At 37.5% G+C, this 12,741-nt stretch overlaps 1 protein-coding gene across 3 annotated transcripts in view; it reads right to left on the bottom strand.

Moving 5' to 3' along the window:
- The window catches only part of LOC132787284 (zinc finger protein rotund), a 46,122-nt gene that overhangs the window by 2,681 nt on the left and 30,700 nt on the right, over window positions 1-12,741 (bottom strand). Inside the window, exon 1 of one of the 3 annotated variants that reach the window (XM_060794226.1) lies at window positions 104-1,116. The exons of the other annotated variants lie outside the window; for them this stretch is intronic. Within the exon in view, the coding sequence (XP_060650209.1) occupies window positions 104-889 (786 nt within the window). The 5' untranslated portion in view covers window positions 890-1,116. Of the gene's footprint in view, window positions 1-103; window positions 1,117-12,741 lie in introns of those variants that run through there. 3 annotated transcript variants of the gene reach the window in all.

The raw sequence follows: 12,741 nt of genomic DNA, 5'->3' as shown, positions 1-12,741 counted from the left end.
GATTTGAATGTTAACAAAATAAAATATTGTCGTGGTATGTTAGAGATTAAATTTGGCAGTTTGCTGCTGTTTGCATTGTCCCTAAACCAAATGCCTTCATCACCTTGCTGTCCTTCACATCATGTGTCATATGATGCGGCGAACTGGTTGAGGATGAAATGCCATTCGCATTCGATACACTAGAAACACTAATTGTGGTTGGAATTGGATTCGAACTTGGATTCGCATTCGGATTTTGTGCATTGCGTTCATTGAGCGTGGCATTTTGCATTCGAATGCCGCCGTTGTCGACGCTGTTGCTGGTCACCACAATGTGCTGATTGGGATTCGGATAGATACGGGATTTGCGACCCCTTGTGGAACCCGTTGGTGCTGTGGAGGCGCTTCCACCTGTGCCGCCTCCGCCACCACCACCGACGCTGCTGCTGCTGCTGCTTACGACGGCATCGTTAACCAACTTAGAGCTGCTGCTGCTGCCGTCGGCTACTGCGAGAGTGGAGCTGCTTTCGAGGCTGGGCTTCGACTGATGCAGTGCCTCTCCACCGCCACTCAGGTGATATTGATGCTGTTGTTGCTGTGGCTGTGGTTGATGCGGCTGCTGTTGTTGTTGCTGCGGTTGAGGATGCGGATGTGGATGAGGCTGCGAATGCGGATGCGGTTGTTGACTATAGCTCAGCACTGAGCTTCGCAAATCCGGCGTATTGGAGAATACGCTAAGTGGTCCGAGTGCCACTCGCTCATTTAGACTGTTGCGCAGATGATCGATGGAGCGATGCACGGCGTGGCTGTAGTCCCCACCAGCGGGAGGAATCTCGCCAATCAGTGGTGAATTGTGATGGTAGTCGAGACCACCGCCAATCGGGCGATACTCGATCAAACGACCCTCCATTTATTCACTTTTATTTATAAGGACGTTATTTATTATGTCTTTTTTTCGATTATTTTCAAGTCACAAAGTTTTATTTTTAAGATTTTACATATCACTGGTTTAATCAACGACCATAGCTTTTTCAATTAGTCGATCTTAAAACAGTTAATATTAATTCACTTAAATGTTTTTTATTTTGAGAAACGTGAATACACCGCCGATAATTTTTATTTTAAAGTAGTTATCTTAAAACAGAAATATTTTAAATTCATTTGCTCAGAGCTTTCAATAAATTGATCACAATAGTATATCAGCTGTAGAAGTATGTGTTTATACCCATAATCAGTAAGGTAGAAGGGTATTCTAACTTTGTACCTATAGAGTATGTGTGTCATATCCTTCCATGTTCATGATATTGTCATGTTCTTCTGTTCGTATGTCTGCCTGTCTGTCTGTCGTTAGTATGAACGTATGATCTCAGACCTTAAGTTTTAAAACTGTCTCCCACAAATTTGCGGGATGATGCTGCCTCATCTTAATTGATGTGGTCGACACATATCGTATATTTGAAATGTAATAGAATATCAAAATACAATAATATAGAATTCGGTATTTTGCAGTATTTTTTGTATGTAATTTCGGTATATTTTATAAAAAATGTGTAGCGGGTATCTTACAGTCGAGCGCACTCGACTGTAATTTTCTTGATTGTTTATTTTTAACATAATTAAAAACAAAGTGTATGATATTCGAAACATTTCGAAAACATTTCTTTTAGTCTATAAAATCTATCAGCAATCCCCATAAAATTATAGTAAATTAAAGCCATATAAAAACATAAAAAAAATTATGATATTCAAAAATATTTCAATATGTAAGTTAAAGATGCCTTTATAGCGAGTATTTGTACTTTAAAGAATCAAAATTGTCTATAGCCTGTTGCATATGTTTTAAACATTTCTTTTGTTTCTCTATCCATTGTTTTTTTTTAGGTAGGAAACCTGCGAGACGAGACCACAAAAACGGTTTGTCTCGACTCGCTGCACTGCCAACTGGAGAGGATTTTCTTTTTTCCAGTTGTTATTTTGTTTGTCCTAAATCTAACGCCATTTTTACTGCGAACTTTTTATTTTGCATTTTCAATTGCTTCGTTGCGCTGCACGTCGACATTTTTTTCCCCAACATTTTGCAGGCGGTGGAAATATTTTTTCTCGCCACGCATTTGACTTTTCTGATTTTATGCTGCTGCCTCTGTCCCTCGCTTCTGGCTGGTTTCATTCTGCGGCTGTGAGTGAGCTTTTTCAATTTGACTATTTTTCTATGCGGGGTTTTCTTTGCTTGTTTTGGATCGCTTCGATTAGATTTTTTCCTATATAAAATCCGTTATTTCAGTAAATGTTTGCCTGTCCCCGGCTGTCTGTGTTTTTATAGGGCGTTCATTTTTTTGTTTGTATTATTTTGCTCCTTTTTTTGTTTGTTGTTTAGAGGGCAAGTCATTGAAGCGCAGACAAGCAGCAGACATCCTACGTATTTGTCAGGTGAAAGTCCTCGTTGTTTTTATTTGCATTGCTCCATTTTGTTTTCGTTTTGTGGGTTTCCCTGTTTCTAAGCGCAGCGAATAATTCATTCATTTGTTGCATATTTCAACGTTCACCAGTGTTGATTTTTGATGCACACAAGCACGAATAAAAATACTCGAACACACTCCATGTCAGTATCTCTCGTATACGAGCATTTATTTATTTGTTGCGCTTAGATAAAAAGTGCAACTTCGTTGGCTATTCACGACATTGACCTTGACAGCAATTTTTACGTGTTAGATTTTCAAAACACAATGACCACATAAATGTTCTAAATTTATGTATATGCATATTTGTCATATTTTGTAGACGAGTGAACCATAAATGGTTTTCTATAGATGTGCACACATACATATGTGTGTACAATGAGAGTTCTCTTCGTTTGTCAATAATATTTTACGAGTATGTATACTTTAAGTTAAAGCGATTTAATAAATAGAATAGTCCGAATACAATTTATTTAATTAAAGAAATAGTAAAGTAACCCTCATTTAAAATTAGTGAATAAATATGCCATGAAGTTGGTGTTTTATTAATAACAATCAATTAGTATGTTTGAAGTTTGGGAATCATTTCGAAGCTTTACTTTGTCTCATAAAAAAATGTCCAGAGTAAATATAATTAACTATTACGCCTTCAAGCTACGTCAATCAACAATTATTCGAAAAATAATAATTCTAATTTTGATTATCTGTTATTAACTGTTTTAAATATGCTAAATTTGATGATTTTTACAAATTAGACAGAAAATCTGTACAACTACATGGGCAATGAAATCGGGGAGATAGGCATGATTGTGATGGGGTAATAGTAATAAATATTTTTATACAATTTTCCTAATACTCTATATTTATGGATTTTGAAAAGCTCTGCTGCGTATATTGCAGACGAAATAGATTATTGTTGGCCTAGGAGAACATTTAAAAAAAATGAAGATATATAATATTTAGAATACTTTGATAATGATTTTTTTCTTTTATTACAAATTAATTATACCCTAATTAAAAGGACTAAGCTTTAGAAGGATATTACTTAGTCTATCATTGGGTTTTTGTTGTACTTCGTTAGCTAAATATTTATTTGTGAACAAATTACAGCAAGCATATAAATTTTGATCTTCCCTTTCTATTTTATTTATTAAATCTGATGAGTACTGTGGGAAACAGGCAAAATAGTTAAAGAATGAGTCACCCACATTTTTATATACTATGACATATTATGTGTACATAATGTGTGTATATAAATGTACAAGAGTGTACTTGATGCCTATGTTTACTGTACATAATGCAACCCAATCCTAAAACCGTATTAACAAAGAAACAATTAAAAAATGTAAAAAATAAATAGAAAAAGTGGGGAATGCATTTTGTTATATGACTGTGTGTGAGGGTGTGTGTGCATATGTATATAGCATACATGTGTGGGAGGGTGTTTGTTTGTTTGGGTGAAGGCGTAGTTCGGCCTTTTAACTAATTAACATTTGGCGGTTTGGCAACATTTTGTGACCCAAACTCAAACTATCCTTTTTATTAATTATTGAAAAATGTATTAAAAAAATCATGCCCGCTCTTTTATTATTCATACATTTTTTAATTGTTGTTGGCTGATTAATGCTTTTTCACACTACTACTTTTTAGCACTTTTTATTAAGTTGCACAAAATCACAAAAATGTTTCCGTTCTGTTTTGTTGTTGTTGGTTTTTGTTTGCTTTGCATTTTGTTGTTGTTGTTTATAACTTATATGAGACTTATTGTCAGTTGATGAAATATGCATTGCCGGGGTGTCATATGATCCACAAATATTTTTTTATGTTCGTTTAATAATTATTTTTGTTTTTTTTGTAGTTGTAGTTGTTGCTTATGCATTTTAATGATATTTAATTTCACATTTGCTGCGGCTTTTTGGGGCCACGCTTGTTTGAACTAATCATTAATTAATTTCACATCACTTAAAATATGCAATTAATTTTCGTGCTCTGCCTTAATTAAAAATAATATATATTTTCTGATTATTTTATATTGTAATATTATTCTTCGGAGCATACGCCCAATTTCGCCGACCACTCTTCGCGACTGCCAACGATGTGAACGCCGCAATTGCCTTTGATTAACTGATCGCTTTGCGATTTTCAATTTGGCCAAGCCGCATCAAAGGCTCGCAAGGCTCTGCACTGCACGTATGTACGTGTGTGTGTGTGGCTGTGTGTGTGCATGGGTGGGCGCAAGGGCGTGGCGAAGCTGTGAACAGCTGGCTCATTAACGGGTTGATGTATGTGGCGCTTGCTGGGCATCTTCTCAGCCTATCAAGTTACCCAAATGCCCAAAAGCCTGGACCCGAGTATCATGCTAGCTTTACTTTAGCCAAGGTTTCAATATTAGAGACTCGTCACCAGGCTTTGTCTGTCGCGAATTGATTCTCAGGTGTTTGGGCTACCCAATTAGCTTAAGCTTGAATGACTTTCAAAACTCACAGTTGCAATGCCGAAAGCGAGCAGCATCAATTTGAGTTAGTGTGAGGTCAGCTTAACCATTTCGTAAGCGGCTGAGATGTAATCGAGCCTGAGATTATGTCAACATTGTGCACTCAATATGGGGTATTCCTCAGCTTAATATTAGCCTGATATTATATACGGCGTAATCTTTCTTTAACTTTACCTTTAACTACATATATATTATTAATTAATATGTAATATCAAATCTTTGATTTTAATTCAATTAACTGAAATAATATTTTGTGATATTATTTTATTGGACGATTGCGAGTCTTCAAATTTCACCTGATATTCTTTTTATATTGTTATTATATTTTTGTATCTGTTGATAAGTGCATATTTAGAAATAACTACACAGAACCAAAAAGAAAATTTATTCGAAATAAAAAAAAGTGTGTGCTCGACTGTGAGATACACGTAACCCATTAAAAAAAAAAAGCAAAACACTGCGGTATTATTCTTAAAATTTACCAAATGTATATGATGCAAAAATACCAAAATCTACCGAAGACTATATTGTATATATTGTTATTTACATTCAAAATATACCATAGATTATAAAATATACCAGATTGTCAGCTAAAGCCACCAAGACTCGATTGCAGTAAGTGTTCTTAGCCATAGAAAAGTATTTCTTGAATAACTTCTACAATTTTTATCCCAATCGAAACCTAATTCTCAGGTATCACAAAACAGTGTATTATTATTGTGTATACCAAAAATCACAACAGCTTCAAAATTACGCAGGGGCTCTCTTATAGTCTCTGAGATCTAGGTGTTCAAGGTATTGAAATATATAAGTATATATAATACACAGATTAAAAATTTGGGCATGACATTTAGGATGCCATTGAAAATGAAATGTAGAAAACAGCAATGAAGAAATGCAAACATAAAACAGTGAATTAAAAGAAAGACTAAATAATTTCTGCATAAAAGTTTTGATCAAAATTGCTATTATCAGCAGCTACTTATTCTCGTAGTTCCAGCTGATCATATCGACTGTCATATAGTTGTGCATATCAGTCCTAACACCAATATTTTCAATTTTTTTTTTTTTACTGTTATGCATAAAAACTACTTCTAAAATAAGTTTTTTTTTAAGTAATTTGGGACGGCTCATAATTCCAACTCTGGATTTCAATTGTCTTATTTTCCGGTAAAGTTATGATATTTATTGTTTTTGTGGATGCATGTTCTATATAAAGTCTTTTCATATGCGCATTGCAACATGTTTTATTAGATATGAAATAAAATTAAATACCAAATATTGATAACCGATTATTTCTTTATGATTTAAAAATATTTTCTTTTATCTAGATCTTAGAGACTATACACGATCGAGAGATAAAGAAACGGTTTTGCGTTTTTAGAAAAGGGGTAGAGGGTAGCTCAAACTCGAGCACACTCGACTTAAGTTTTCTTACTTGTTTGTAAAATGAAGTTTAGAAATCTTACGTTTCTAATTCTGAAATTGCCAATATATAGAAGTCGATGCCGTGTAAGCATTAAACTCAACTATTTTTTACATTGAATAAAATGTTCATGTCGTATATCTTCTACATACAGTTTTATAACATTTATCAAGGTTAGGAGAACCTATCAATGGTAATACAAAATGCAACGTGGCCTTAACTTTCTGAATTTTAAACCGTGTACCTAACAACAAAAGTTAACGCCCTTTTAAAAATGTCTAAATGTATTTCTTAAAATGAACACAACGATTTTTAACAAAGTGATAAACTATTTACTAAAATAGCGCTTGTGAAGTAATTTTACTGATCAATGAATGGTTATCAAAACTATTTTCGTTTTGAAGAACTTGTTAAAATATAAGCTAACTCAAGAAAATGCTGTCATTAAATTATTGATCCCATTGAAAATGAGAAAGAACAATCTTGGAAAATGGGCAATGAAGCTTTATCTGAGTGTGCTCGAATAAAAATCTATTGGACTTTCCTTTTCCAGCTGTAATCGGATATCAAACTAATTAAAAGTAATTTTAAAAAATTTGGAATTACACTTTTAAAATTATCAAAAATATTTAAGTTTTTTAATATTATTAAATTGCAGTTATTAAAAAAGTATTATTAAGAAGTGGTTTTTTTGGTCGTAATTCTTTCAAATCGTATTTTGTCTGGCTAATAAATTTACAAAAACAGTATTTTTCACAAGTCTAAAAAGTAAAACAATACATTTAGGGTTTAAAAATAATTGTTGAATTGAACAGGTTGAAAGTTAATATCAGTGCAGACAAATTATAGAAAATAAGCTTCGGTGATATCCATCTAGACTGTTTGCCATAACTTTTGAACTTTTTATACCCGCTACCCATAGGGTAGAAGGGTATTATAACTTTGTGCCGGCAGGAAATGTATGTAACAGGTAGAAGGAGGCATCTCCGGCCCTATAAAGTATATATATTCTTGATCAGCGTCAACAGCCGAGACGATCTAGCCATGTCCGTCTGTGTGTCTGTCCGTCTGTGTGTCTGTCCGTCCGTCCGTATGAACACCTAGATCTCAGAGACTATAAGAGATAGAGCTATAATTTTTTTTCGACAGCATTTGTTATGTTTGCACGCAGATCAAGTTTGTTTCAAATTTTTGCCACGCCCACTTCCGCCCCGCAAATCAAAAAAATCGAATAACAAGCGTAATTTAAAAGCTAGAGTTGCGAATTTTGGTATATACAATAATAACTATAGTAGTTATGATTCCTGAGAATTTGGTTGCAATCAGATAATAAGTTTGGAAGTTATTAAAGAAATACTTTTGTATGGGCAAAAACACCAACTTACTAGGGCTCTTAGTTGCTTTGGCTGACAATCTGGTATATTGTGCCGTCTATGGTATATTTTGAATGCGGTACTACACATTTATGCAGTATATTCGGTATATTTTGAGAATAATACCGCAAAATTTATTGCTTTTATTTAAAATGGGTAGCGGGTATCTCACAGTCGAGTACACTCGATTGTAGCTTTCTTACTTGTTTTCTTTTGTTAATTGTCCTTAGCAATTAATTTACAATAATGGATATTAAAAATAACTGTATTAAAATAGACTAATTAATGTTAGAACTATTGTGAGTCTATCGGAAAACACAATTTAAATATAAAAAATTTGAGAGTTTATTGAAGAGGCTGTCTTATACCGTCGGAACATTTGAGAGCAAGCTCCGTCTACTCGCATTCTAAGTAAGTAAGAGATGAGAATAATCTGACCTTGACAAGGAACAGCTGATATGCCGCAGTCACACACATATAAACACAAACACGGAGAGCGCGATGAAGAAAATTTATTATTTATATGCTCACACACAGACTCAAACACTCACACACACACTGAGTCAGAGAAACAGACACATATGCAGAAGGAAGGAAAACAAAGCCAGCTGCTTGGTGGCTTGCTTGGCTTGCTTGTTGGCATGATTTTCTTCTTAACGCTTTTGCGCGTCATGGTTACGATGCTGCAATGTAAGTATTAGATACTCGCGTGTCTTCAAGATACACGCACCCACGCTCACACACACAGATGCATTCATTCACGTACGGGTTTTGTTTATGTTTGCTCATTTTTTTTTAACACTGCAGAAGCAATAAATAAGCACGGAGTGCAATTGAATCGAAAGGAAGCAGCGGCAGCCGTAGAAGGAAAAATGCTAAAGGCGCGCACACTTTTTTACCGGAAACAGAAAACCGAGTCAAGTGCGAGTTCAAGTTTTGCCTCCGTTTCTGTTTCTTTTATTTGTGATTTTTATTTGTATTTTTTTTGTAGTAGTATTTTTTGTATGTGTTGGTATTGCTACTTTTTCTTAAACTTGGCGCGACGACATCGACGATGGCGGCGACAACGATGTGAGCCGAAGACGTTGCACGTTGTTTGTTGTGCTTGCGCTTGTGCTTGTGCTTGTGTGTGATGTGGATGTGGACGTGGACGAGAATGCGAATGTGGTTGTTGTTACTTTTATTGGCGGCGTCTCAAGGAACATGTTGCGCACACAGAAAAACACACAGCTGAACTAAAGTCGCGCGCTTTGCCCTATCGAGCAGTGAGCGTCAAGCCGTCGAGCATCGAGCGTCGAGTCGTGGAGCGAAACGCGTGCCGAGCCGAGAGCACGATCCGTCACCAATGTAAAAACTCAACTAAAGCGATGATGAAAAAATCTGAAACAATATATTTTTGGGGGGTCGTACACACACACACACATATACAGTTGGAGAGAGATGCAAAGCGACGCACACAGCTGCAGAAGTGGCAGCGGCGGCGGCGACGGCGACGGCATCGACAGGCAAACCAGACAGACAAAACGCGCACTAACACTAACGCAGCAGCATTTCAAAACGCAGCAGCAGAGAAATGTACTTGTGTGTGTGTGTGAGTGGGTGGGTGGCGGCTCACTAAAGGCCGCCGCCGGCCGACTGAGCGACAACAACAATATCATCAACACACAGCAAAAGGGGAGAGCGCTAACACACACACACACACTCACTCACACTCACACAAACACAGACACAGAAACTGGCAGTGGCGACTTCGAAAAAAAAGCAGCGACAACAACAACAAACTAAACGGGCAAAAAAATGCCACGCACACATACAGAAAAAAGCAGAAAAAAAGTTTTGGTTGCATAGGCGGCGTCGCTGCTGGCGCTATTCAAATGCTGCGCGCTCCATGGCGACTGCGCTGTCAGCGTCGCAGCCACCTGACAGAGCAGCGCCAAAACAACGACAACAAAAACAGCAACAGCAACAGCAACAAGGAGCAGTCGCCGTCAACATTGACCCAAACTCAATTTGGAATGGGGGAAGTTTGGAGCCGACGATGGGCTCTAAAAAGCGCGCAAAAAAATTGTGTAAAAAATTTAAAAAAGGGGAATTTTTGCCCACGCACACACACACAAACTCACACGTACACACGCACACAGTTGTAGCAGCCATGCACATTCTCTCACAAACAGACACACACACACACATTCGCATACAAACGCACAGAATTTTTTCGCTGCCAACTTCGTGTTAGCCTTTGCCGCCCCCAAATTTGCTGCCTGCTGCTTCCCCTACCACCTTCCGCCGCATCTCCCCAACCCGATGGTCTGGCACTTTTTTTCCAGCGTTTTGTTTTGTTCGACTTTGATGCTGCCCGGTTTTTTGCAATTCTCTTTTTTATTTTCTTTTTTTTGTTGTTTTGTATTGAAGCGCTTTTTTTTATCCATTTCTCATTGACTTTGCATTTGCATTTTGCATTTGTTTTTGCTTTGACTTTGCAGTTGGCAATTGCAGTGTGCAATGTTGTTGGGAATTGTTGTGGCGAATGGGCGGTCAAATAAACCGAATGTGTGGCAATAATTTTTATGAAAATTGTTAGTTAATTCATAAGCCGTAAAGTATTTAAATGATTGCCTAAAAGTAGGCAATACTTTTGCTCAATTGCAGCTCTCGAGTCTAGAGTTGCTGCCATCCGCCATGTTGACGACGTTGCCGTCGACGTTTTGGAGCACTCTATCAGTCTGGCGTCGAATTACGCCAAAGAGAATCCAAAACAGAAAAAATAAAAAATGAAACGCTGGAGTGTGGAAAAAATGCCCCACACACACACACACATACACGTATACCAACAAAGCGTGCACTGAGTACGGAGCACACCTCAGGCTGCCTCCGCCCTGACCTAAGCCACCGCGTGGCTTAACTGCCAGCAGCAAGTCTTATTCTCTCACACCAATACTACAACACTAACTCCCTCTCACACACACTAGCACACACACAGATGGCCGCAAAGCGCACTCCTTCCGCTGCGCTGCAGCCGCCGCTTGTCTGCTGCTCGTCGACGTCGTCGTCGCCGTCGCTGTCGCTGCTATTTCTAAGTTGTTTTTTTCTCGCCACATTGCAACCTTGCCTCGACTTCTACTCTTCAAACTCTTGGGCACTCTGCTCGCTGCCCCTCTCTGCGCATTCTTTGCCTTCTATTTTTTTCCTTTTGCATTTTTCCCATTTCCATTCGGTGTGCATTTTTTTCCACGCAGCATCCCCTTCAATTCTCTTCCGTTTTTTTTTTTGTGGGCGCCTTGTCACAGGAAATAATTTTTTCCACTGCTTCATGGCATCTCTTTCGCACGCCGCACTTGTGACCCGTTCAAAAACAGATTTTTCTTTTTTTTTTTTTTTGGTTTTGGTTTTTGTTTTGCTTTTCTGCTTCTTTCCACAACCATCGCCCCTATCAACGCGAGAGCGTGCTCGGTTGTTATTGCATTTTGACTTTGCAATTGCGTTTGTGTTTGTATTTGCTTTTAGATTTTGTTTTTTAGTGTTCATTCGGTTTCAATGTGGTGCGATGAGGCCGTAGAGTTGCCAATAAAGTCTGTAATTCATTAACAATTGCACATTTTATGGCATTACAGAATTGGGTTAGAATAAGAGTTTGTTGTGTTCTCAAGCTTTATAGGTAAATCTTAACTGCAGAAGAAGATCATTTGAGTGATGATCACTAAGAATTTTTTATTATTATTTGAAATATTTTTAATTTATATACATTTCTCTCTTCTTTTCCATTAGTCTACTAAAATGGTTTGAAATATTTCTAACTTTAAGAAAAAAAAGAGACTGAACTGTGTGTGAAAAACTAATTATGACATGGTGGCAACACTGACACTGAGCACTTTGACGTTTTATTTCATTATTTTTTTTTTGCATGTGCTTTGTGCGTTGCTTTGCATTTTGCTTTGGTTCGATTTTTGTATCTTCTTTTTTATTTGTCACAGTGAATTTTTTAGTTATTTTGTTGGGTTTTGGTTTTTGAACGCAATGGACAGTCGAAAACACCAACACACATGCACATAAGGGCCACGGGTGTTGGGGAGAGGATGGAGGTAGTGAAGTGGATGGGTTATCGGGCCAAAGCCCGCACATTTGTTATTGTATGGTTACTTGCATGGGCTTATTCCGATGCGTGACTGGCGTTTGTGGGCTTTGAATACAAACAAAACAGACGCACGCACACTCGTGCTCGCAAACACACTCACACTCACACTCATACTCATACTCATACTCATGGCTGGCCACTTTCAAACCCAGTCACACACACCCACACACTCTCGCATACAGAGCGGCAAACACACATTGACTTATGTAGATACATGCACATGTGCATTTCAATACGCATTAATAACTACACGAATTCAATGCGACGCCCATCACACACACTACGTACTACAACTCATCCAATCGCACGCACACACACATTTATACTCTGAACCCCCCCTTTCCCAAGCTTCCCTTTGCTAGGCTGCCGTCGCAGTCGCCGCAGCTCTGCTGCAACTGACGTCTAAAAAACGGCAACAAAATATAAAAATCAAATTCTTTTTCGCCTTTTGCCTGCCTCATTCGTTAATTTTGCTCGTTGCTGCGCCTCATTCGCACTCATGCCCTTTCCCACAGCACAACCAACAAAAAAGGCTCCGTTTCGCCATCGCGTTGTTCGTTAAAAAATTGATGGCAAAACGCTGCGCCGGCAAGTATGCAACACATTTGTCAGACGCCAAAATCAAAAATAAAAAAAATCTTTTCGCTTTTGGTATTTTTTCTTTTTTTTTTGCTTTTGGTTTCATATTTTGTCTGTTCGCTTAGTCTAACATTTTCACTTTTTGATGTGCGCTTTCTGATTTTTTTTATTTTGCTAGCTCTCGAATTTTTTAGACGTACTCGTATTTTGTTTGCCGGCCGCAAAACGCTTTTCCATGAATTTTTCATCCATTTAGCGCGGCCATTGAGCCATTTTCATCGCGTTTAGAATTCATTGATACT

Source organism: Drosophila nasuta, chromosome 2R, assembly GCF_023558535.2.
Source record: "Drosophila nasuta strain 15112-1781.00 chromosome 2R, ASM2355853v1, whole genome shotgun sequence".
NCBI classification, from domain to species: domain Eukaryota; kingdom Metazoa; phylum Arthropoda; class Insecta; order Diptera; family Drosophilidae; genus Drosophila; species Drosophila nasuta.
This window is presented reverse-complemented; position numbering and strand designations above follow the sequence as displayed.